The 27,081-nt window shown below is 41.7% G+C and overlaps 1 protein-coding gene across 1 annotated transcript in view; it reads left to right on the forward strand.

The window, feature by feature from the left end:
- Positions 1 to 354: 354 nt before the first annotated feature.
- LOC120051214 (trifunctional purine biosynthetic protein adenosine-3-like) overlaps positions 355 to 27,081 on the forward strand; it is a 39,363-nt gene continuing 12,636 nt past the window's right edge. The window contains 16 exon segments of the mRNA XM_038997948.1: positions 355 to 499; positions 652 to 747; positions 975 to 1,149; positions 1,378 to 1,489; positions 4,537 to 4,605; positions 4,889 to 5,014; positions 5,138 to 5,252; positions 5,342 to 5,427; positions 5,728 to 5,896; positions 14,427 to 14,658; positions 16,578 to 16,675; positions 18,003 to 18,112; positions 18,441 to 18,639; positions 18,935 to 19,186; positions 19,555 to 19,707; positions 27,062 to 27,081. Coding sequence (XP_038853876.1) covers positions 355 to 499; positions 652 to 747; positions 975 to 1,149; positions 1,378 to 1,489; positions 4,537 to 4,605; positions 4,889 to 5,014; positions 5,138 to 5,252; positions 5,342 to 5,427; positions 5,728 to 5,896; positions 14,427 to 14,658; positions 16,578 to 16,675; positions 18,003 to 18,112; positions 18,441 to 18,639; positions 18,935 to 19,186; positions 19,555 to 19,707; positions 27,062 to 27,081 — 2,157 coding nt within the window.

Raw genomic sequence — 27,081 nt, forward strand, 5'->3', positions numbered from 1 at the left:
CCCCCTGCACCATAGGTCAATTTTCACATGCAATTAAATAGCTTCCTTTATGGATTATAAATTAAGTGATTGGAGAAGCTGATTTATTTACTGTCGCTGTTAGTGCCCAGTGACTAACCTGGGTTGAATTCAGAAGGGTGCAATGTTCTGAAGGTTGCAGATAGAAATGTATTGAATAGAGCTGACAAGTTTCTTTATTCTACATGACAGAGAAGTATGTCATTTCTACAGAATTAATTTTTATATGAAAGTTCCATGATGTCTTAATGAGCACCATCCTTGTTCGATGATGTGATTTGATCATGTGTGCATGTTTTGTGATTGGTTCTTTCATCTACCTGTCATTCAGTTGCCATGGCAGAGCGGGTGCTGGTGATTGGCAGTGGTGGGCGGGAACACGCCCTGGCATGGAAGCTGGCACAGTCGCCACACATCCAGGAGGTCCTGGTTGCACCGGGGAATGCTGGCACCGCCAACTGTGGAAAGATCTCCAACTCTGGTGAGAAGGACACGCATAACTGTTTCGCATATCATGATCTGTCTGGGGTCTTTTATGATCAGCTGACATGACTAGGAATTGTATGATCTAGTAAAACTCTTAGCCACTCCGTTGCATCTGAAATTTGTGTGTGTCTCCCCCCTTCTGCATAGAGGTGTCTGTGAGTAACCACTCTATCCTGGCTCAGTTCTGTAAGGAGCATAGTGTGGGGCTGGTGTTGGTAGGGCCCGAGGTGCCTCTGGCAGCAGGTGAGTGGCACACATACTTATCTTCCCCATTTCATATTCAGCCATCTGAAACAGTACAGGTACAAAGGAATTGCCAAGATTGCAGTCATTGTAAATAAGAATTTGTTCTTAATTGACTCATTTAAATGTATAATTATTATCAATGCACTATAAATATAATGCTTTTCCTTTCCCCCCATTCTCTGGTCCCTCTCTCCCTCGTTCCAATCTCATCTGCACCCCCCCAGGCATGGTAGATGACCTGCAAGCGGCGGGGGTCCAGTGTTTCGGCCCTTCGGCGAAGGCTGCCCAGCTGGAGGCCAGTAAGAGTTTCTCCAAGGCCTTTATGGACCGTCACGGCATCCCCACAGCCCACTGGTGCTCCTTCACTGACCCCCAGGAGGCCTGCAGCTACATCCGCACGTCAGTACTGGGCTGTGCTGAGGGGGGGGGGGTGTTGGAGGCAGAGAGGTCATGTTCATTAGGGCACACCATAGGAAAATTATTTGCAACGGAAAACAGTGATTCTAATTGGACTAGTCCAGGTAGTCTGTCCCTGTTTGAGTCTGCTCGCTGTGTGTCATCTTAACACTGTGTCATTGAATTTCTACCCATCTCCTGAAATGAAATATAATTAACCCCTGACCCCAGGGCCAGTTTTCCTGCTCTGGTGGTGAAGGCCAGTGGCCTGGCTGCAGGGAAGGGTGTCATTGTGGCCAAGGACCAGGAGGAGGCCTGCCAGGCTGTGCTGGACATAATGAAGGTATAGTTTCAAAGTGACCCAAAGTCAGTTTTGCATTTCCCACCCTAATAGTTAAGGCTATGATTCTGAGAGGGTATGCTGTATCTGTGGGCACTGACAGTAGGTGGATCAGAAAGGTTTGCATTAGAGGTTGACCGATTGGGATTGTTCAACGCCGATACCGATTTATTGGAGGACCAAAAAAACAACTTTGCCTTTTTAAATAGTTTTTATTTATATATACAGTGGGGAGAACAAGTATTTGATACACTGCCGAATTTGCAGGTTTTCCTACTTACAAAGCATGTAGAGGTCTGTAATTTTTTATCATAGGTACATACAACAAAAATCCAGAAAATCACATTGTATGATTTTTAAGTAATTCATTTGCATTTTATTGCATGACATAATTATTTGATCACCTACCAACCAGTAAGAATTCCGGCTCTCACAGTCCTCCTGTTCTCCAGTCATTACCTGTATTAACTGCACCTGTTTGAACTCGTTACCTGTATAAAAGACACCTGTCCACACACTCAATCAAACAGACTCCAACCTCTCCACAATGGCCAAGACCAGAGAGCTGTGTAAGGACATCAGGGCTAAAATTGTAGACCTGCACAAGGCTGAGATGGGCTACAGGACAATAGGCAAGCAGCTTGGTGAGAAGGCAACAACTGTTGGCGCAATTATTAGAAAATGGAAGAAGTTCAAGATGACGGTCAATCACCCTCGGTCTGGGGCTCCATGCAAGATCTCACCTCGTGGGGCATCAATGATCATGAGGAAGGTGAGGGATCAGCCCAGAACTACACGGCAGGACCTGGTCAATGACCTGAAGAGAGCTGGGACCACAGTCTCAAAGAAAACCATTAGTAACACACTACTCCGCCATGGATTAAAATCCTGCAGCGCACGCAAGGTCCCCCTGCTCAAGCCAGCGCATGTCCAGGCCCGTCTGAAGTTTGCCAATGACGATCTGGATGATCCAGAGGAGGAATGGGAGAAGGTCATGTGGTCTGATGAGACAAAAAGAGCTTTTTGATCTAAACTCCACTCGCCGTGTTTGGAGGAAGAAGAAGGATGAGTACAACCCCAAGAACACCATCCCAACCGTGAAGCATGGAGGTGGAAACATCATTCTTTGGTGATGCTTTTCTGCAAAGGGGACAGGACGACTGCACCGTATTGAGGGGTGGATGGATGGGGCCATGTATCGCGAGATCTTGGCCAACAACCTCCTTCCCTCAGTAAGAGCATTGAAGATGGGTCGTGGCTGGGTCTTCCAGCATGACAACGACCTGAAACACACAGCCAGGGCAACTAAGGAGTGGCTCCGTAAGCAGCATCTCAAGGTCCTGGAGTGGCCTAGCCAGTCTCCAGATATGAACCCAATAGAAAATCTTTGGAGGGAGCTGATAGTTAGTATTGCCCAGCGACAGCCCCGAAACCTAAAGGTCTGTATGGAGGAGTGGGCCAAAATCCCTGCTGCAGTGTGTGCAAACCTGGTCAAGAACTACAGGAAACATATGATCTCTGTAATTGCAAACAAAGGTTTCTGTACCAAATATTAAGTTATGCTTTTCTGATGTATCAAATACTTATGTCATGCAATAAAATGCTAATTAATTACTTAAAAATCATACAATGTGATTTTCTGGATTTTTGTTTTAGATTCCGTCACAGTTGAAGTGTACCTATGATAAAAAATTACAGACCTCTACATGCTTTGTAAGTAGGAAACACTGACGATTTTGCAGGTTATCAAATACTTGTTCTCCCCACTGTGTGTGTGTGTGTGTGTGTGTGTGTGTGTATATATATATACTGCTCAAAAAAATAAAGAACACTTAAACAACACAATGTAACTCCAAGTCAATCACACTTCTGTGAAATCAAACTGTCCACTTAGGAAGCAACACTGATTGACAATAAATTTCACATGCTGTTGTGCAAATGGAATAGACAACAGGTGGAAATTATAGGCAATTAGCAAGACACCCCCAATAAAGGAGTGGTTCTGCAGGTGGTGACCACAGACCACTTCTCAGTTCCTATGCTTCCTGGCTGATGTTTTGGTCACTTTTGAATGCTGGCGGTGCTTTCACTCTAGTGGTAGCATGAGACGGAGTCTACAACCCACACAAGTGGCTCAGGTAGTGCAGCTCATCCAGGATGGCACATCAATGCGAGCTGTGGCAAGAAGGTTTGCTGTGTCTGTCAGCGTAGTGTCCAGAGCATGGAGGCGCTACCAGGAGACAGGCCAGTACATCAGGAGACGTGGAGGAGGCCGTAGGAGGGCAACAACCCAGCAGCAGGACCGCTACCTCCGCCTTTGTGCAGAAAAAAAACTGTCGCATTGTCTGCTATTGTGGCATTTTGCGTCACGATTGATCAAAAGGGTAGAGTAATTCTGAAATGTATATTTTTGGGGGACTATCTGGATATCAGAAGAAAAAAAATGACATTAGAATAGTGAAATTTCAAATGCCCACCCCTTGCTACTACCAGTCTCTTTCCCCTTTCTGGTTGGCTTATTTATCCTCTTCTGTGTTCATGTACTGGCAGAATACCACAGTCTATCCTCTTTTGATTGTCACAAATGTTTTCTGTGGGTTTACCTCAGTACAGCAATTTTCATAAGAATGTCGCTCGGCCTTGAATTTTGTTATTTTGGGTGAGATGAGGTGTCACTTACGCACACTCGCTAGACTATGAGTGTGTGTGTGTATATAATCTCTCGCACTATATACGTGCACATACCAACACAACACAAATGCGTGCACAGTTTTTTTTTATTTATTTTACTCTTACCTATCCTAATGATTCCTAGTCACTTTACCCTGCCTTCATGTACATATCTACATCAAATACCTTGTACCTCTGCACATTGATCTGGTACTCCCTTTTTTTATATAGCTCCATTCTTGTGTACTTTATATTTTATTCATCTTTTGTTTTAAATAAAATAGTATTTTTAAACTCTGCATCGTTGGGAAGGGCTGGTAAGCAAGCATTTCTACACCAGTTGTATTCGGCGCGACTCAACAAATCTTTCTCTGTTGCAGGACAAAATGTTCGGCTCTGCTGGGGAAACTGTGGTGGTGGAGGAACTGCTGGAGGGAGAAGAAGTGTCTGTGAGTGTCCGGCCCTCTTTCTTTTTCTTGTGAAATACCAACGTGTACGTGCACAGTGGGCAGCATTTTTGTGACGCAAAATAGCACAGTTCTGGGCAAACAATACATTGGATCATGTGTGTTCCTTGTCTATTTAAAATGTTATGGTTATTTTGCTCACTGCCATTTGCTTGTGCAAAATGTCAGCCTATATGCACCCTGACAACAATTCAATATGCGGTTCCATTATTGCCATTTACGAACTACTTACTTGCTCTGTCTCTCTCTCTCCTTCCCTGTATAGTGTCTGTGTTTCAGTGATGGCTGCACTGTGTCCCCCATGCCCCCGGCCCAGGACCACAAACGCCTGCAGGACGGCGACCTGGGCCCCAACACCGGCGGCATGGGGGCCTACTGCCCCACCCCTCAGGTACACACACACACACACACACTTGACAACCACCCACCATTGTCTCACATTGCTCAGAATGTGAACAGAGAGTCCTACACAACCTGCTATTGTTTGTCCTATGTCTGTCAATCAAACGTCCAGGTGTCTCAGGAGCTTTTGCAGCAGATCAGCGAGACTGTCCTGCAGAAGACTGTGGATGGCATGAAGGAGGAGGGTGCCCCCTATGTAGTTGAGTAATGAACTGCAGCCAGCACTGGTTGAGTGGAAATGAAAGGGGTGTGAAATCTTGTCCTTTCTCTTTCATTTGTCTCACTCGCTTGTTTACTTGTTGTTGTCCTCTCTCAGGTGTGCTGTACGCTGGGCTGATGTTGACCAAGCAGGGGCCAAAGGTCCTGGAGTTCAACTGTCGCTTCGGCGACCCAGAGTGTCAGGTTGGTCAACTGTGTGTGTGAGCATGTGTTATTGGTATATGTTACTGCTCTATGTTATCAGCTCTGATAAGTCAAGTTATGTACTTGCACTCCACTAATGGGTAAATTTAAGATTAATTGAGGATGAACTGGTCCTTAATCTGTGCCTATTAGGACAATTCCGATCTTGCCTGAATCATGTTCAATTGGGCAAACTGTACCTAAACATTTTGTAGTGGGAAAACTGAAATTCCAGTATTACATCCCTGTTTCACTCTGAATCAAAATATTTTCTTCCTACTGAACGTGACCCTGTTCCAGGTGCTGATGCCCTTGCTGAAGAGTGACCTGTATGAGGTGCTCCAGAGCACCCTGCAGGGGAAGTTGGCGTCCAGCGCCCCTGTGTGGCACCAGGACAGCTCTGCAGTTACTGTGGTCATGGCCAGCCCTGGCTACCCCGGCTCCTATAAGAAAGGTGTCACAATCGCAGGTAGGTACGCCTCTGTCAATCGCTACTCAACTGGTGTGTATTCATTAGTAGCACTGTTGCAAAGTGTTTCCATTGGGCAAATTCAGGTAGGTCCCTCCACGTTTAATTCCATTTGCCTTTGTTTTCTTTCGTATGGTTCCCTTTCGATCCTTGTGAATATTCCCGTTTGGAACAGATCTGCTGTCAGTCGAAACCGATACTGAACAACAGACCTATCAACTAATTACATAACTTTAACTAGGTTTCCATCCAACCTTTTAATGCGAGTAAAGTACATGCTGGATAAAACAAATGTCACGACGGGCCTGATGGAAATGGCACATTTGTCAGCGAACTTTCCAAATGTCGGCAAAACTACATGCGCTATGCAAGGTGGGATAATTTTATGTCTGTAAAATGTATTACGTGAGAAATTGTGGTGGAAATGCTTTTATGTGCAAATATCGATATAATAACCATATCTTGGTGATGGGTCGGCGGGGGGCGACAGGGGAAAAATATATACATTTGAAGTCGGAGGCTTACATACACTTAGGTTGGAGTCATTAAAACTCGTTTTTCATCCACTCCACAAATTTCTTGTTGACAAACTATAGTTTTGGCAAGTCGGTTAGGACATCTACTTTGTGTGAGACACAAGTCATTTTCCCAACAATTGTTTAGACTTAGAGTGAATTATATCACAATTCCACTAGGTCAGAAGTTTACATACAGTAAGTTGACTGTGCCTTTAACCTGTTATGGCTGCAGGCCGGTGTCGGTACACTTATGACAACAGCCCGTCCAAGTGCAGGGCGCGAAATTCAAAAGATATTTTTTAGAAATATTTAACTTTCACTCATTAACAAGTCCAATACAGCAAATGAAAGATAAACATCTTGTGAATCCAGCCAACATGTCCGATTAAAAAAAAAAAAAAAAAATGTTTTACCGCGAAAACACCACGTATATTTATGTTAGCTCACCACCAAATACAAAAAAGCACAGACATTTTTCACAGCACAGGTAGCATGCACAAAACCAACCAAACTAACCAAGAACCAACCAAACTAACCAAGAAACAACTTCATCAGATGACAGTCTAACATGTTATACAATAAATCTGTTTTGTTCGAAAAATTTGCATATTTGAGGTATAAATCATAGTTTTACATTGCAGCTACAATCGGAAATAGCACCGAAGCAGCTAGAACAATTAGAGACCAAATTGAAATACCTAAATACTCATCATAAAACATTTCTGAAAAATACATGGTGTACAGCAAATGAAAGACAAACATCTTGTGAATCCAGCCAATATTTCAGATTTTTTAAGTGTTTTACAGCGAAAACACAATGTAGCATTATATTAGCTTACTACAATAGCCTACCACACAACCCCATTCATTCAATTCAACGTTAGCGATGGCGAATAAACCAGCAAAAGATATTAATTTTTTCACTAACCTTCATAAACTTCCTCAGATGACAGTCCTATAACATATTACACAATACATATATGGTTTGTTCGAAAATGTGCATATTTAGAGCTGAAATCCGTGGTTATACAATGTGACCATGTAGCAATTATTTTCCAGAATCTCCGTATGTTTCTGACACTCACCTATTCTGACCAAATAACTATTCATAAACTTTACTAAAAAATACATGTTGTATAGGAAATGATAGATACACTAGTTCTTAATGCAATCGCCGTGTTAGAATTCTAAACATAACTTCATTACGACATCCAGCTTAGGTATAGCGAGAGAGTACCCAAAATCTGGGCGCAAACGACTATTTCACATGTTCGACAGATATGTGAAATAGCATCATAAAATGGGTCCTACTTTTGATGATCTTCCATCAGAATGTTGTACAAGGGGTCCTTTATCCAGAACAATCGTCGTTTGGTTTTAGAATGGCATTTTTCCCTCTCGAATGAGCAAGCAAAACTAGCCAAGTGGCGCTAAGCTCTCCTTCGTCACCAAACGCAAAGAACGCAACACGCCTAAACTCCCGAAAAAATTTCAATAATCTAATAAAACTATATTGAAAAAACATACTTTACGATGATATTATCACATTTATCAAATAAAATCAAAGCCGGAGATATAAGACGTCTATAACGAATGCTTTTCAGAAGCCAATACTGGTGACCTTTATGCGCTTCCTGAACAAAGGAATTCTGGGGTCATGTCATTCCAAGCTCTCTCTTTTGACCATAGAAATACCTAGAAACCCCATTTCACCTCTCACAGCCTATTGACATCTAGTGGAAGGCGTATGAAGTGCATGTATACTAATAGATATCAAGCACATTTATAGGCAGGCCCTGGAACAGAGACTCAATTTCAGATTTTTCACTTTCTGACAGGAAGTTTGCTGCAAAATGAGTTCTGTTTTACTCAGATAAAATTCAAACGGTTTTAGAAACTTGAGTGTTTTCTATCCAATAGTAATAATAATATGCATATTGTACGAGCAAGAATTGAGTACGAGGCCGTTTGAAATGGGCACCTTTTATCCAAGCTACTCAATACTGCCCCTGCAGCCCAAAAGTTTTAAACAGCTTGGAAAATTCCAGAAAATGTCATGTCTTCTGATAGGTTAATTGACATAATTTGAGTCAATTGGAGGTGTACCTGTGGATGTATTTCAAGGCCTACCTTCAAACTCACTTCTTTGCTTGACATCATGGGAAAATCAAAAGAAATCAACCAAGACCTCGAAATTTGTAGACCGCCACAAGTCTGGTTCATCCTTGGGAGCAATTTCCAAACGCCTGAAGGTACCACGTTCATCTGTACAAACAATAGTACGCAAGTATAAACACCATGGGACCACGCAGCCATCATACCGCTCAGGAAGGAGACGCGTTCTGTCTCCTAGAGATGAACGTACTTTGGTGCGAACCGTGCAAATCAATCCCAGAACAACAGCCAAAGGACCTTGTGAAGGTGCTAGAGGAAACGGGTACAAAAGTATCTATATGCGCAGTAAAACGAGTCCCATATCGACATAACCTGAAAGGCCGCTCAGCAAGGAAGAAGCCACTGCACCAAAACCTCCATAACAAATCCAGACTACGGTTTGCAACTGCACATGTGGACAAAGATCGTACTTTTTGGAGAAATGTCCTCTGGTCTGATGAAACAGAAATGGAACTGTTTGGCCATAATGACCATCATTATGTTTGGAGGAAAAAGGGAGACGCTTGCAAGCTGAAGAACACCATCCCAACCGTGAAGCACGGGGGTGGCAGCATCATGTTGTGGGGGTGCTTAGCTCCAGGAGAGACTGGTGCACTTTGCAAAATAGATGGCATCATGAGGGAGGAAAATTGTGGATATATTGAAGCAACATCTCAAGACATCAGTCAGGAAGTTTAAAGCTTGGTCGCAAATGGGTCTTCCAAATGGACAATGACCCCAAGCATACTTCCAAAGTTGTGGCAAAATGGCTTAAGGACAACGAAGTCAAGGTATTGGAGTGGCCATCACAAAGCCCTGACCTCAATCCTATAGAAAATTTGTGGGCAGAACTGAAAAAGCATGTGCAAGCAAGGAGGCCTACAAACTTGACTCAGTTACATCAGCTCTGTCAGGACGAATGGGCCAAAATTCACCCAACTTATTATGGGATGCTTGTGGAAGGCTACTCGAAACGTTTGACACAACTTAAACAATTTAAAGGCAATACACTCAATTAGTATTTGGTAGCATGTAAACTTATGACCTACTGGGAGTGTGATGAAAGAAATAAAAGCTGAAATAAATCATTCTCTCTGCTATTATTCTGACATTTCACATTCTTAAAATAAAGTGGTGATCCTAACGGACATAAAACAGGTACTTTTTACTAGGATTAAATGTCAGGAATTGTGAAACTGAGTTTAAATGTATTTGGCTAAGGTGTATGTAAACTTCCGACTTCAACTGTATGTGTACACACACACACACACACTACCGTTCAAAAGTTTGGGGTCACTTAGAAATGTCCTTGTTTTTGAAAGAAAATCACTTTTTTTGTTCATTTAACATAACACACAGTACCAGTCAAGTTTGGACACCTACTCATTCAAAGATTTTTCTTTCTATTTTCTAAATTGTAGATTAATAGTGAAGCCATCAAAACTATGAAATAAAACGTATGGAATCATGTAACCAAAAAAGTGTTTAATATCTCAAAATATATTTTGAGATATTAAAGTAGGCTTTGCCTTGACAGCTTTGAAACCAATATGCTAGTTAAAGCAGCGCTGTATGTTTGAGCAATTTAAAATTCCTCAAACATACATGTATTTTACACCATTTTAAAGATATACTTGTAAATCCAGCCACAGTGTCCGATTTCAAAAAGGCTTTACGAAGAAAGCAAACCAAACGATTGTTAGGTGAGTGCCTATTCACAGAATAACTCAGCCATTTTTCCAGCCAAAGAGGATTCACAAAAAGCAGAAATATAGATAAAATGAATCACTAACCTTTGATCTTCATCAGATGACACTCATAGGACTTCATGTTACACAATACATGTATGTTTTGTTCGGTAAAGTTCATATTTATATCCAAAAATCTGAGTTTACATTGGCGCCTTACGTTCACAAGTTCCAAAACATCCTTTGATTTTGCACAGAGCCACATCAATTTACAGGAATACTCATAAACATTGCTAAAAGATACAATTTATGCATGGAATTTTAGATGCACTTCTCCTTAATGCAAACGCTGTCAGATTTCAAAAAAGCTTTACGGAAAAAGCACACCATGCAATAATCTGAGTCGGCGCTCAGAGCCCAATCAAGACACAAATATATCCGCCATATTATGCAGTCAACGAAAGTCAGAAATAGCATTATAAATCTTCACTTTTGCTGATCTTCGTCGGAATGCACTCCCACTTCCACAAGAAATGTTTGTTTTGTTCGGTAATGTCCAACATTTATGTTCAAATAGTTACTTTTGTTAGTGCGTTTGGTAAACAAATCCAAAGTCACGAAGCGCGTTCACTAAAAGCAGACAATGTCGAAAAGTTCCGTAACAGTCAGTAGAAACATGTCAAACGATGTATTGAATCAATCTATAGGATGTTTTTAACAAATCTTCAATAATGTTCCAACCGGAGAATTCCATTGTCTTCAGAAGTGCGATGGAACAGAGCTCCCTCATGTGAACGCGCATGGTCAGCTCATGGCAGACCTTACTCATTCCCTTCTGTTTCGGCCCCACTTCACAGTAGAAGCATCAGACAAGGTTCTAAAGACTGTTGACATCTAGTGGAAGCCTTAGGAAGTGCAACATTACCAATATCCCACTGTATCTTCAATAGGAGCCGAGTTGAAAATCGACCAACCTCAGATTTCCCTCTTCCTTGTTGGATTTTTTCTCAGGTTTTTGCCCGCCATATGAGTTCTGTTATACTCACCTACATCATTCAAACAGTTAGAAAACACTCTGAAGTTTCTCAATCCAAATATACTAATAATATGCATATTCTAGCTTTTATGGCTTTGTAGCAGGCCGTTTACTCTGGACACGCTTTTCATCCGGACGTGAAAATACTGCCCCCTACCCCAAAGAAGTTAGATATCTTGCTTAACTGATCAAATAATTGAGTTTATGGTGTGAAAATTAGCTGGCTAATAGTCAGAAAGCAAACGTTACATCAGATGAGCTATCGTTAGTAACTTAACCAATTTGCTATAGTATTAACTCGTATCAAATTTTATTGGTCACATACACTTGAGTAACAGATGTTATTGTGGGTGCAGTGTAATGCTTGTGCTTCTAGCGCCGACAGTGCAGTAATATCTAACAAATTACACATGTACACACACATCTAGGTAGGAATGAATTAAGTCTATATACATATGGACGAGTGATGTCTGCGCGGAACGGACTAAGATACAGTACAATAGTATAGAGTACAGTATATACATATGAGATGAGATGAGTAATGATATGTAAACATTATTAGTGACTTGTGTTCTATTCCTTAGTGGCAGTGATTTCTAGTCTATGCCTATTGGCAGCAGCCTCTGTGCTAGTGATGGCTGTTTAACAGTCTGATGGCCTTGAGAGAAAGCTGTTTTTCAGTCTCGGTCCCAGCTTTGATGCACCTGTACTGACCTCGCTTCTGGATGATAGCGGGGTGAACAGGCAGTGGCTCGGGTGGTTGATGTCCTTGATGATCTTTTTGGCCTTCCTGTGCTGTAGGTGTCCAGGTACTGTAACGTTATAACTTGAGAAACGGAAAGGAGTTGTATAACGCGTTAGTTGCTTACTGGACCCAGGCAATCTGTGAAATGTTAACTAGCTAACATACTCTCTGTGAACTGTTTTCCCTGTACAGTATGTGGTTAATTTTCAGAATGAGAGAATTACAGTAGGTGAAAATAAGGCGTTGCTTGTTAAACAAGTGTAGCTGGTGCCTGGCTTAAGCTGGATGCCACTATATAGGTGAAAGGAACGCCACACACTTTCCCTCTTTCTCACTTTTTCAATACAGTGGATTAAAAGGGGTATGCCAGGTGTACTCTCTGCCTGAAAGAGATCAGTTATGCTAACAAAGGGTATCATGCTCTGCTGGCACTTTGTAGAACAGATGTCTGCAGGCAGAAAGTGTACAATGTAATAATGTGCAGTGTAGCCCAAAGATATTGCTTTTGTGTTGAACTTGACAGTAACACGTGTGGGTGAAGGGGGGATTATTTAATTATTTACTCAGTGAAGGTTGTTTTTGCACACATGTAGTCTTGTGCACTTGATCGACGTCTACTATAGTGGCCGCTATAATAGAGCAAACAGAATGCCTGTTTCATTATATTTCTACTTAAGATGTATTGTTCCCAAGTGCAATGTGTGTGTGTGTGGTCACAAGCGTTCTATTATAAAGGCTGTCATGGCTACCTGCAATATTAGTGTATTGTTTTTTTTTCTTAAGACTTGAATCATTTGCAGTAAAGTCTAGACAACAAATAACATTGATAGCTTTCTTTACATGTTTTTTAGCTGTGAGGTAGGTTCACATTAACCACTTTATTTTGCACACAGACTGATCATGTAGATCATATTCTTTGTTTGATTAATTACAACCTGCATTTCCCCCTAGCAGGGATTTTCTTTGCATGTTTCAGTACAAAAGATGTCACCTTTTTTTGGGCCCTCACCAGTTTGCATCCCTGATCATAGCGCCTGATGGTTTTTGCGACTGCACTTGAATAATTAATTTTCCGGGTTGACTGAAAATTCATGTCTTAAAGTAATGATGGACTGTAGTTTCTCTTTTCTTATTTGAGCCGTTCTTGCCATAATATGGTCTTTTACCAAATAGGTATATCTTCTGTATACCACCCCTACCTTGTCACAACACAACTGATTAGCTCAAATTTATTAAAAGGAAAGAAATTACAAATTGACTTTTAGCAAGGCACACCTGTTAATTGAAATGCATTCCAGGTGACTACCTCATGAAGCTGGTTGAGAGAATGCCAAGAGTGCAAAGCTGTCATCAAGGCAAAGGGTTGCTACTTTGATGAATCTCAAATATAAAATATATTGATTTAACACTTTTTTTTTTTTTGGTTACTACATAATTCTATATGTTATTTAAAAGTTTTGATCTCTTCACTATTATTCTACAATGTTGAAAATAGTTTTTTTTTAAATACAAAAATTGAATGAATAGGTGTCCCAACTTTTGACGGGTACTGTATATCATTTATTTTAAGGAACTCAGTCCAGCTTTAAATGTTCTCTTGAGAGTTGTAGTAGAATGCAAAAGGTGCAATTTGGAAATTGGGTAGTGCATCACTAATTCCTCTTGTCACGTTAGTCATTGCATACCTAAGAGCTATTTTATATCTTGTTAGAAATGTCCAGATCAACTAGCCCATGTCAGCTAATGTTTTTTAGCTCAGATATCTTGTAATCCTGGAAGGGGGGGCCCTGAGTGAAAAAGTAGAATTAAGTGATGAACTTCACAGGGTGGTGAAAGTGCATGGTGATGTGTTTGATGCTCCTTTCCAATAAATATATTCTTCTGGTGACATGACGATTGATCCTTGGCTGCTGTTTGACAAATAAAAATAGTATTTTCCCCCCTTTGTTTTCATAATAATCTCATGTAGGTTATACCAGCACTTTATCTGCGAGCTGTTCTATGAGTGCATGAGCCAAGACCAGAGTGTGCCTATTTGCGATATACACATTTATTATGACACAACCATCCGAGTTGAAATTGCAAAGGAAACCAATTTAACTTGTATGTGATATTTGGTACATGGGAATTCAACCGCAGAAATTACTTTTGTACACTACGTCATTATGCACAGCCTTTTATGGAAATGTATCTCTGGTGGGGAAAATGGAAGAAAAAATTAATGCAGATTTTAGAATGTTTGCATAAAACTGATTTAAAGTAGGGGGAGGTTAGGGACCCCCTTATCTCCAATTCCTGCGCCCCCCCGTACCTCTCATGCACACTCCCCCTCTTCCTCCATATATCTCTCTCTCTCATTCTCTCCATCACTCCCTCTACTCTCTCTCAGGTCTGTCTCAGGTGGAGGAGATGGGGGTGCATGTGTTTCACGCTGGCACGGCGCTGAAGGAAGGGGGTGTGGTCTCCAGCGGGGGGCGTGTCCTCACTGTCACCGCTGTTAGGTCGTCCCTGGAGATGGCCCTGCATGCAGCCAATCGGGGCGTGGCCGCCGTGGGGTTCCTGGGAGCTGTGTACCGACGTGACATCGGTCACCGAGCCATCACCCACCTCACCCAGCACAGGTGTGTGTGTGTGTGTGAGGGGACAGGGTGGACACACACACAGAAACACTCCTCATTCATTTCACTGTAATAGTTTGACAATCTTCAGGTTAGAACCCTACATTTTGTTTATTAGAGTACATATTGACAGGAGGGGGTATTGGCTAACCCTAGACAAAGTCTACCTCTGTGTCTGTCGTTTACACGTAGATTTGGCCTAGAAACAATGTGCATTTAGTATGAACTTGCTACGAACTCTCACATTCCAGTAGAGTTTGTCTAGTCTCATTTTGTTCTGTATATCACACCTGCCAACATGCTCGCGTTTTGCACGTTTTACCAACTACGCAATTCTCTGTCTATATACGAGATCCGAGTTAAAAGTACGCAGAAATGAATAGGGCCTGATAAAAAAAATCCCCTGAGTAAATCTAACAGACATGTACAGCGTTTGTGTCAACGGACATGGAGATTAATTCATCATTATTTGCCGTAGCTACTCCGTGTCTGCCCCTCCTGTTTGTTGTGATGCTCAGTTTGCCGACTGTCAGTTGTACGTAAACGGACAAATCCCTTTTCGACTCTGTGTGTTGTGGAAAGGTAAAAACAAATTGTTTCGAGCTAACATTAGCGAATATAAGATGGACATTCAGTGTGCTCTAAAGTGCCAGCAGTTCACTCGCATTTGCTAGTGAAATAAATTAAATTCAAATGCACATGTGACCAGGTATTTTTCGTGAGTGTGACGTACATTTAATTCTGCGTCCCATTAGTTGTGTTTTCCACTTAACATTACGAGGATCATGCAACCTGATAGACTAACTGTAATTATGATCCACGTCACAAAGCATTACAAAGGTATAATGAAAAATAAATGTAAACATCTTGGCACTAAATGGAGTCGGGAGTTTAGAAGACTGTGCGATGAAGAATGAGTGTCCGGGGGGCAGCCTGGTCTACTCGCGCCTTTCGGCTGTGATGCTGGGGATATTGGTCATATTCCACAGCAATGCAGACTGCGAACAAATATTCAGTCCCGTTTCCAAGAACAAAACCCAGTACAGAGATTCCCTCATTACCAAGGTTTCAATAATTGCCAGAGGAACTGTTTGCCACAGAACTCTACCCTGATGCCCTGCTGCGTAAAGCAAAATCTGCTAGATATAAGGAAAATCTGTCTAGGAAATGATTTCCTGAACAGTTGTTCTCACCCACTGTTTCCTATCTTAGCTTTTTTGTTATTATGGATAACATGTTTATTTGATGCTCTGCTTCAAACATTTATCATCAGAGTAAAAAAAAAAAAAAGTTTTTTGTGGGCAAGACGTTTGTACATTTCGTACCTAAACAACTTATTTTGTTTAATAAAATGTAAAAAAACTCCAAGAATAAAGGCCCTTTGTTCTTTCTAATTTAGATCTTGTTAGTGACTTTTACCATATGTGTAAATGGAATGCTGTCAAAGTATTCCGTCCTTTTATAATTGTGATCGAACTCACAAACAGCGCACGCACGAGGGGGGGGGGGGGGGGGGGAACCCCAATTTGCCTCGCGTGTCTGGTACTCTAAAAAGTTGGACAGGGTTGGCAGGTCTGGTATACTGTTACCGTGTAGATTTCCAGTCTGACTTTTTGTTTTCATATTTCAAAAATGTTCCTAGTTATGTTGGATTGGTGGAAGTTAACCTGGTAACCTGCATTAAACTGTAGGTTAGCCTAGCTAGCACATGACTAATGATTTGTACCCCTTAATAAGAATGGGTTGATGGACTTCGGAAAGAGAAACATTTGTAGGTAGTCTACCTAAAGTAATTCTTATACATGACAGTGAGAAGCTGAATTGAGAGACCACTTGACATTGGTAGAGGGCAAATAGCTCTAGCCTGATTGGGTGGTCGTCTCACCATAACCTATGACCCTTGCTGTGTGTCCCTCCCCCAGCAGAGGCCTAACCTATAAGGACAGCGGAGTGGACATCGCTGCGGGAAACCGGCTGGTAGACATGATCAAGCCATTTGCCAAGGCCACCTCTCGCTCAGGTAGTCACGTCAACCCCCCCTCATTGCCTTTAATCAGAACAGCTACAGCTGAGCTACTAGCTAGATAGCCTGCAGAGCTGCAGAGCTTTTCCCAAACTCATACCTATCCACTTGTAATGATCTGTGTAAGATTGGATATATGATTAGTTTCCCAAATCTCGCTGAGTACCCTGTCAGTTCCAATTCCACCTTTTTTGAACTATTCAAACTATTCATCAAGCCTCTGATTTAGATAAATCAGGTGTACTGGAATTGAACAAATAAGTGGAATGACTGGGCAACACTGGTATACGCATTATGGAAAAACCCTAAATCTAGACTATTTTTAGAGGGACAAGATGGTAGGGGTCAGTTTGGATTGGGCATTTCATTACATGCCCTGCACTAAAGCAGTCTCTGTTAACCTATCATGATTTCACCTTATCCAACTAATTACGAAGCTCCAAGAAGGTCAATTATTTTCCTTTCCTTGTGAAATGAACATGAGAAAAGAAAGTAGGTCTCGTCTACTTTATTTGGGTGTTGGATGATTTATTATAGTGACAAGGGCTTTAACAAATACTGTACCTGTAGACATTGTTCCAAATTCTGTTTTAGTAAACTGTAGCGATGGCACAGTTTTCTCGATTTGATCTACAAACACATTGCTGCAGGAAGCTTCAATTTAGTTTTCTACAATATATGTGTGGGTGGACGGATGGATGGATTGATTAATTTAGTTATTTAAAAGACAAAGGAAACCCAGTAAATTAGGGATACAAAGTATATTGAAAGCAGGTGCTTCCATACAGGTGTGGTCCTTGAGTTAATTAACAACCCATTATGCCTCTAGTCATGTATAAAAATGCCTGGTTGCCCATTTTAATTTGGCTACCATGGCATCTGTGGCTTTGATAGAGGGGTCTCAAAGAGGCATAGGGGGTTTAAAGTGTGTGTCAGTCACCAGATCTCAACCCAATTGAACACTAATGGGAACACCAACAAAACACCAATGAAGACATTTTTTGTGAAAGAATGGTGTTGAATCCCTCTAATAGAGTTCCAGACACTTGTAGGATCTATGCCAAGGCGCATTGAATCTGTTCTAGCGTCTCGTGGTGGCCCAGCACCCTATTAAGACGCTTTATGTTGGTATTTCCTTTATTTTGCCAGTTACCTTTACATCAACCGGATGTTTATTTTGATCCTAGACTGAATAGAATATTATTTAAAAAATATACAATGTTTTTAATTATTTGGTGTATTAAACTTTTTCCCCAATGTGTTCTTTGTTTGTAAAAGACCTTTGTGTGTAAACAGTTGCCTTTATTCCCCTCCTGTCCACCAGGGTGTAACGCTGAGCTGGGGGGCTTCGCCGGCCTCTTTGACCTCAAAGCTGCAGGCTTCATCGACCCCATCCTGGTGTCTGGGACAGACGGCATAGGGACCAAGCTCAAGGTAGGCGTGACTTCTCGAAACGGTATATGAGACATTGCAGCCGTATTGCATATTTTGGTGCTGGAATAAAGCTGGGGAGCGTCATATTCCAAGTACAGGCTTTTCGTTCTTTTTCGTGAAATGTAGGATCATGTGCATATGTTTTAGCTGTTTCTCAATTACGCCATGATTCCTCACATCTCATCTCCTCGCCGACTCTGCTGTATTGGCGGAGTCGGCAGAGTCCTTCGCTAATGTGTTTTAAGCAGGTGAGGAGAGATTATGCCAGGAATCACAATGTCATTAAGATCCTACAACCTCTTCATGACTTCATCTCTGCCTTCTCTAGATTGCTCAGGCATGCCAGCAGCACAGCACCCTGGGACAGGACCTGGTGGCAATGTGTGTCAACGACGTGCTGGCCCAGGGGGCGGAGCCTCTCTTCTTCCTGGACTACTTTTCCTGTGGCCGTCTGGATGTGGGCGTGGCCTCCGCTGTGATTGGGGGCGTGGCCGAGGCCTGCGGGTTGGCGGGCTGCGCTCTGCTGGGTGAGAGGGTGGCAGTCAGATGTCATCTGTAAGATGCAAGGATGGGTGTGTGTGCGCTCACTATTTTGTGTGTTCAGGCGGTAAGAAAGTGGAGATGCTGGCTGATTTACTGGGGGTGTAGCGAAAACAACGAAGTAGAGTTTTAGCTGCTACACTGGAAACCATCTGTATTGTTGGGTGTGAGCCAGCCATCAATTTCTGGGTTCTACATTGTGTGTGCGTGCACATTTGCAACTGCATGTATGTGTGTTTTGATCATATATTTGTGTTAACAACTGTTTTTCCATTCATCCAGGCGGCGAGACTGCGGAGATGCCCGGTGTGTACGGCCCCGGAGAGTACGACCTGGCAGGGTTCTGTGTGGGGGCGGTGGAGAGGGGCGCCTTGCTACCCAGGCTGGGGGACATCTGCGACGGGGACCTGTGCATCGGGGTGGCCGCCTCAGGGGTGCATAGCAACGGATTCAGCCTGGTCCAGAAGGTCCTGGAGAGGGCAGGAGTCACCTACAGCTCTCCTGCACCTTTTGGGAAACCTGGACAAACTGTGGGTAGGTTAATGAGATCATATAAGCCCTTACACAGAGTAAACTTATGTTTCTTTGAGAGAGAATTTCTGTGGGTTTGTCTGCCCAATCTTCTCTCATACTTTCTCTTGAAAGGAGGGAAATGGACAGTTTTGTGGTCATTTATCTTTTCCACTATGTAGGGTTCACCTGCATAAGGTGCGATCTTCCTGCCTGTTATCAGTCTTATCCCAGTCTCTATTGGTAATCTTTTGTACTGTTCAATTGTATTATTGTAAAGTTTATCTGGGTCCAAGAAAAGTGCTCTATGAATCTAATGTATCATAATTAAAGTAATTCACCGTAGAGGTTCCTTTTCCCCGTCTAAAGTCTTCCCCCGTGTTGATCGACAGGTGAGGTTCTCCTGACGCCCACTAAGATCTACAGCCGCCTGCTCCTGCCAATCCTGCGCAGCGGCGCCATCAAGGGCTATGCCCACATCACTGGGGGCGGCCTATTGGAGAACATCCCCCGAATGCTGCCTCAGGAACTGTCCGTTGACCTGGGTGAGAGAGAAACACACACTTCTCTTATTGCCCATGTTTTTAAAGTGTAGTGGTAAACAATGTAAGCTCAGCAAAAAAAGAAATGTCCTCTCACTGTCAACTGTGTTTATTTTCAGTGAACTTAACATGTGTAAATATTTGTATGAACATGAGATTCAACAACTGAGACATATAAACTGAACAAGTTCCACAGACGTGACCAACAGAAATTGAATAATGTGTCCTTGAACAAAGGGGGGGTCAAAATCAAAAGCAACAGTCATTATCTGGTGTGGCCACCAGCTGCATTAAGTACTGCAGTGCATCTCCTCCTCATGGACTGCACCAGGTTTGACAGTTATTGCTGTAAGATGTGACCCCACTCTTCCACCAAGGCATCTGCAAGTTCCCGGACATTTCTAGGGGGAATGGCCCTAGCCCTCACCCTCCGATCCAACAGGTCCCAGACGTGCTCAATGTGATTGAGATCCGGGCTCTTCGCCGGCCATGGCCGAACACTGATATTCCTGTCTTGAAGGAAATCACGCACAGAACGAGCAGTATGGCTGGTAGCATTGTCATGCTGGAGGGTCATGTCAGGATGAGCCCGCAGGAAGGGTACCACATGGGGAGGAGGATGTCTTCCCTGTAACGCACAGCATTGAGATTGCCTGCAATGACAACAAGCTCAGTCCGATGATGCACAGGCCTCGGTGTAATGCTCATTCCTTCGACGATAAACGCGAATCTAACCATCACCCCTAGTTAGACAAAACCGCGACTCGTCAATGAAGAGCACTTTTTGCCAGTCCTTTCTGGTCCAGTGACGTTGGGTTTGTGTCCATAGGCGACGATGTTGCTGGTGATGTCTGGTGAGGAACTGCCTTACAACAGGCCTACAGGCTCTCAGTCCAGCCTCTCTCAGCCTATTGCGTACAGTCTGAGCACTGATGGAGGGATTGTGTGTTCCTAGTGTAACTCGGGCAGTTGTTGTGGCCATCCTGTACCTGTCCCGCAGGTGTGATGTTCGGATGTACCGATCCTGTGCAGGTGTTACACGTGGTCTGCCATTGCGAGGACAATCAGCTGTCCGTCCTGTCCCTGTAGCAATGCCTTAGGGGTCTCACAGTACGGACATTGCAGTTTCTTTCCCTGGCCACATCTGCAGTCCTCATGCCTCTCCTTGCAGCATGCCTAAGGCACGTTCACACAGATGAGCGGGAACCCTGGGCATCTTTCTTTTGGTGTTTTTCAGAGTCAGTAGTTTGCATAACTGTGACCTTAATTGCCTACCGTCTGTAAGCTGTTACTGTTTTAACGACTGTTCCACAGGTGCATGTTCATTTAATTGTTCATGGTTCATTGAGCAAGCATGGGAAACAGTGTTTAAACCCTTTGCAATGAAGATCTTTGAAGTTATTTGGATTTTTATAAATTTTCTTTGAACGAAAGGGCCCTGAAAAATGGACGTTTCTTTTTTTGCTGAGTTTATGTGAGGATGAAACAGTTGTCCATATCAGATACCTGATGCTGTTTCTGTTGTAGGGCTGTCACCGCCCCAAAAAATCTTAGTTGACCGAAAGTCGTCTCTTTCGACCAATCGATTGGTTACAATTTTTTTACGTGTATTTTTCCATTTAGACACGCTTTTTTTTTTTTTTTTTAATGAAATCAACTATATGCTTTGAGCTTGTCTGATGCTTACCGTTTTGAAATAAGACATGCCTCAAGGGTGCCAGAGATCTAGATAACCAAAGGAAAACACCTTAACCTGACCCAACTATTCTCCTGCTGGCTTTTGCAGATTCTGCCATTACTCTCCTGAAGTTGCTGGTAATAGGCTACAAGAGGAGTCGGTAACCTTTCTCACGTGGAATGCCAATTTCTTAACATTTTTACTTATCTGCGTGCCAGTTATGGTTTGCATATGCACATTTTTGTGAAACAGTTTCATTTCATTTATAATAACATCTTATTTCAAAATCATGTGGTTTATCAAAGTCCTATCTAAGTGAAAATTATACCAACCTAAAAATGTACACTACCGTTCAAAAGTTTGGGGTCACTTAGAAATGTCCTTGTTTTTGAAAGAAAAGCACTTTTTAACTTTATTTTTCATTTAAAAATAACATCAAATTGATCAGAAATACAGTGTAGACATTGTTCATGTTGTAAATTACTGTTGTTTCTACGAGTCCAAGTCCTCTAAACAGCATGTAGGAAGCACATATAAACCATGCTTTTTACGAAGCTAAAGTGCAGTGCTCAAGTCCCACCAGACCTTACATATTCAATTATAACCTAAAAACATAAGAAAACACTCCTAAGCCAAAGATGACTCAATTACTATTTCCTCCAAGATGCAGAACTAGTCTTACAAACCTAAAAAAACACGTCAGTTACTTTGCCACTATATTTCCCACTTAGTGAAAAGTGTACAATGCTTTAAATGCTAAACAATAATTAAGTATAGGAGATTACTTGTACATTTATCTCTATAGAAGACATAAATGGGTTAATCAATCATGTTGGGTGTTCATAGTTATTCATATTAATATTAGGTCCCCAAATGCATTTCTCTCTGTGTTAATTAGTTTTTACATTGTTCATGTTGTAAATTACTATTGTTTCTGGAAACAGCTTTTTTAGTTTTATTTATGGAATATCTATGTAGGCGTACAGAGGCCATTATTAACAGCAACCATCACTCCTGTGTTCCAATGGCACGTTGTGTTAGCTAATCCAAGTTTATCATTTTAAAGGGCTAATTGATCATTAGAAAACCGTTTTGTAATTATGTTAGCACAGCTGTTAACAAAACTATTCTGATTTTAAAGAAGCAATAAAACTGCCCATTAGACTAGTTGAGTATCTGGAGCATCAGCATTTGTGGGTTTTATTACATGCTCAAAATGGCCAGAAGCAAAGGACTTTCTTCTGAAACTCGTCAGTCTTTTCTTGTTCTGAGAAATTAAGGCTATTCCATGCGAGAAATTGCCAAGAAACTGAAGTTGTGCTGTGTACTACTCCCTTCACAGAACAGAGCAAATTGTCTAACCAGAATAGAAAGAGTGGGAGGCCCCAGAAACAGACACCTCACAAGTCCTCAACTGGCAGCTTCATTAAATAGTACCCTGGCCTTCTAGGCAGAGTTACAAAGAAAAATCCATATCTCAAGACTGGCCAATAAATAGAAAAGATTAAGATTGGAAAAAGTACACAGACACTGGACAGAGGAACACTGCCTAGAAGGCCAGCATCCCGGAGTCGCCTCTTCACTGTTGACGCTGAGACTGGTGTTTTGTGGGTACTATTTAACTTCTACTTCCTCCCAATCCCGGGTCCGGGAGCACCCCCACCAGTAAAAAAGCTGACTAGCATAGCCTAGCATAGCGTCACAAGTAAATAGTAGCATCTAAATATCATTAAATCACAAGTCCAAGACACCAGATGAAAGATACACATCTTGTGAATCCAGCCATCATTTCTGATTTTTAAAATGTTTTACAGGGAAGACACAATATGTAAATCTATTAGCTAACCACGATAGCAAAAGACAACTTTTTTTGTCCACCATTTTTTTCCTGCATAGGTAGCTATCACAATTTCGACCAAATAAAGATATAAATAGCCACTAACCAAGAAACAACTTCATCAGATGACAGTCTGATAACATATTTATTGTATAGCATATGTTTTGTTAGAAAAATGTGCATATTTCAGGTATAAATCATAGTTTACCATTGCAGCCACCATCACAACTCTCACCAAAGCAACTAGAATAACTACAGAGACCATCGTGTATTATCTAATTACTCATCATAAAACATTTCTTAAAAATACACAGGGTACAGCAAATGAAAGACACAGATCTTGTGAATCCAGACAATATTTGTGTTACAGCGAAAACACAATATAGCGTTATATTAGTGTCATGACGTCGCCTGCTTGGGTAGTGCAAACCCCATCCCCCTCTCCCTGCCTCTCCCTTTCCACCACAACCCATGCGGTGATCACAGAGAGATGTCGTAAATTCCTGAGAATCCCCCGCACCACAAACAGTATTAAGAGAGAGGGTAAACTTTCAGGACAAAGGAATTCTCTTCCACCTCACAGAACTTGGGGTACGAACATATTTCATATTCCTGCAAAAGTATGAAAGACCGGTGGACAGTCCAGCTATGAACCGGTCCATTTGTCACCACGTGGGAAACTCATGTGAGACTGTGGGACCACATTACCATACCGCTGTTTATATAATAACCTCAGATATGAGGTTTACATCTGTGTGTTGTATAAAATGAATGAGTGAGTATGATACTGTTTGTATAATTGTGTAATATGATTTTGAACTGTTTAATGAAGAAAAATACAACTCCATGTTGTATTTGAACTAAATCCAAGGACCGCCCCTGAGCCAGTTGGGTCAGAGACCATGGAACCACCCCTCTCTGCTATCTGAATAAAAGCCAACTTTAAGAAATTACCATTTAGACCATGTTTATCCTCAATGGGGAGAACGAAGGTTGAATGTAACATTGCTGAAGTTTTAACCATACCACGTGGTTAAAACTCTTATACTAATAAGGACAAGTTTTGATATTGACTACTAGTCTGCAGCTAGGAATTCGGTATCATTGAACGCGAAGAAAGACAACCGCCGAAACAAGAATTCTATAACGAATGTCACTCTGAACAATCCACAATAACTACGACAGAAGGAGCTCCAACAACACGAACTTCTCTCCGACGATCAAGACGACACAAACAATGAGCGTAAATATATATATATTGATTGCAATTGTTCCCGAATGAGTGAGCGTTCATGTGTAAGGATTAGCATGTCAATTGTTATGAAGAGTATACTCTGTAGTGACTTCTGAATCGACCCCCCCCATCCATCCCTTTTGTCTAACAAGCCGCCATGCCGGTTCAGCCCACTAGGGCATATTGCTCCCATCATTTCATGTAACTATTTTAAGTTTGTTTGTTTGTTTATGCATTTCTGTGAATTAATTAGTTAGTAATAAATAAATGATTTAAGACAATTGATGTATGGATGACTCATAGTGAAGACTGGGTTCGTGCAGATAATCAACGATTTACGACGTTTGGAATGAGACTGACGTGAGTTAGAGTAAATAAATCATTAATTAGAAGACTATTGATCAGATATGAAAATATCTGAAAGGTTATATTGGGAAATTATAACTTTGTAATCTAATAACTTTCCCTGGTGCCCTCGAATTCATAGTTAATTAATTACGTTATTACTCAAGTGATAGCGTAATCCCTAATTACAGGAATCTATGATAAAAACTATAAGTCTTCAATTCAACGATAGCAAAGACACGACATTAGCTTATCACAATAGCAAACATCACAACAGCATTGATTCAAGCCAAAAATAGCGATAACGTATAAACCACCAAAATATATAAAAAAAAATCACTAACCTTCTCAGAATTCTTCAGATGACAGTCCTATAACATCATATTACACAATGCATATAGAGTTTGTTCGAAAATGTGCATATTTAGCGGCACAAATCGTGCTTATACAATGTGATTAGTGGCCAAAACTTCAAGCAATCTGTCCGGCGCCATCTTGGAGAGGCACCTATTCTAATCGAAAACTATTCATAAACTTGACTAAAAAATACAAGTTGGACAGCAATTGAAAGACAAATTAGTTCTTAATGCAATCGCTGTGTTACATTTTTAAAATTAACGTTACTTCAGCATACAGCGTGCGCTAAAGCGAGACCGCACCGAAATTCATGGCGGAATTATTATTTGACATTTGTCAACATAAATACGAATGAACAACATAAAGATTGCTTACTATTTGCCGAGCTTCCATCAGAATCTTGGGCAAGGTGTCCTTTTTCCAGAACAATCGTCTTTTGGTTGAAAGATGTCCTCTTCTCATGTGGAAATAGCAGCTAACGATAGCCACCCACTGGAGAGGTGTCCAACTCGTGAAAGCGCGTCACAAAGAAATCCAGGAAAATCGCAATAAACTGCTATAAACTGCTATAAGTCGGTTTAAATTAACTACCTTATGATGTCTTTAACACCTATAACGAATAACAACATGACCGGAGATATTGAACTGCTAAAACGAAAGCGTTTGCAGGACGCCATTGTGATGTCCCCTTGCGCCAGATGCCCCGTTGAAAAGAAGGCTACTTCCGTTCCATGATCCTTTATAGTGGCCCAGATTGCGCAATCCACTCCATTCAAATTCTCCCCGCTTACTGACATCTAGAGGAAGGCGTATGCAGTGCATGTAGCCCGATGGCTTACATGGGGACTTATAAACTGACCTCAGAACAGGGACCTCGATTTCTGAAATCTCACTCCCTGACAGGAAATGTGCTGCAGAATGAGTTCTGTTTCACTCAGAGAAATAATTCAAACGGTTTTAGAAACTAGAGAGTGTTTTCTATCCAATAGTAATAATAATATGCATATTGTACGAGCAAGAATTGAGTACGAGGCAGTTTAATTTGGGAACGTAAATATTACAAAGTCCCAACAGCACCCCCTATTGAGAAAAGGTTAATGAAGCTGCCAGTTGAGGACTTGTGAGGCGTCTTTCTCAAACTAGACAACTGCTTGAGCTGCTGTTCCTCTTATAGAATATTAAAAAGTATTGTGGAGCTCCTGCGCCTCAATATAAACCGTACCAGCGGCCAAAGTGAGTATCGAACCTATTTCAGTCCAAGTCGAGCACTAATAAGTAATTAGGTAGGTCTATTTTGACGTTTCCATTGGATCAGAGCATGCAATTTTTCTCTTTCACGCTGAGTGGTTATCGAAAGGGAGAGCTGGAAAGATTTTTCAAATAGTTTTGAGGAACAATTGTAAAAATAGACTGCTTGCTGTTTGAGGTGAAAACATTACTTTGAGAAGCTCCTTAGGTTATTGGTGGTGCGTTAATCCAATCAGAAATACTAGCAGATCCCCAAATCGGCACGTTTATATGCCTAAATTTGCGCACAGGCCAGGTAGCCTATAAACCTTTGTGTGCGCGTCCTTACTCAACATTGACAGGAGTGCTCCAAACAACAAAAGACGATGACTAAAACCCGTAAATGGAATGAAATAAACCAAAACTTGTTTGTCACTAGTGTAGCATAGGTTGTGCACTCTGCAAAGCATGAATTGGATTTTAGTCTAGGCCTCCGCAATCGATTAGTTCACTCACAAAAATATGCGTGTGTTACTGCTTGACTTAAATAATCTTGGTCGATCAAAAGCCTAACGACCAAACAATCAACTAGTCGACTAATTGGGGTCAGCCCTAAACTGTGGTTGGTGTTTACTTCACATTGAATGTGTGTGTGAGCTGCACTGTATGTCCCACCCAGACGCATCCCGTTGGATCATC

This window comes from Salvelinus namaycush, chromosome 7 (assembly GCF_016432855.1).
Source record: "Salvelinus namaycush isolate Seneca chromosome 7, SaNama_1.0, whole genome shotgun sequence".
In the NCBI taxonomy this organism is placed as follows: Eukaryota; Metazoa; Chordata; class Actinopteri; order Salmoniformes; family Salmonidae; genus Salvelinus; species Salvelinus namaycush.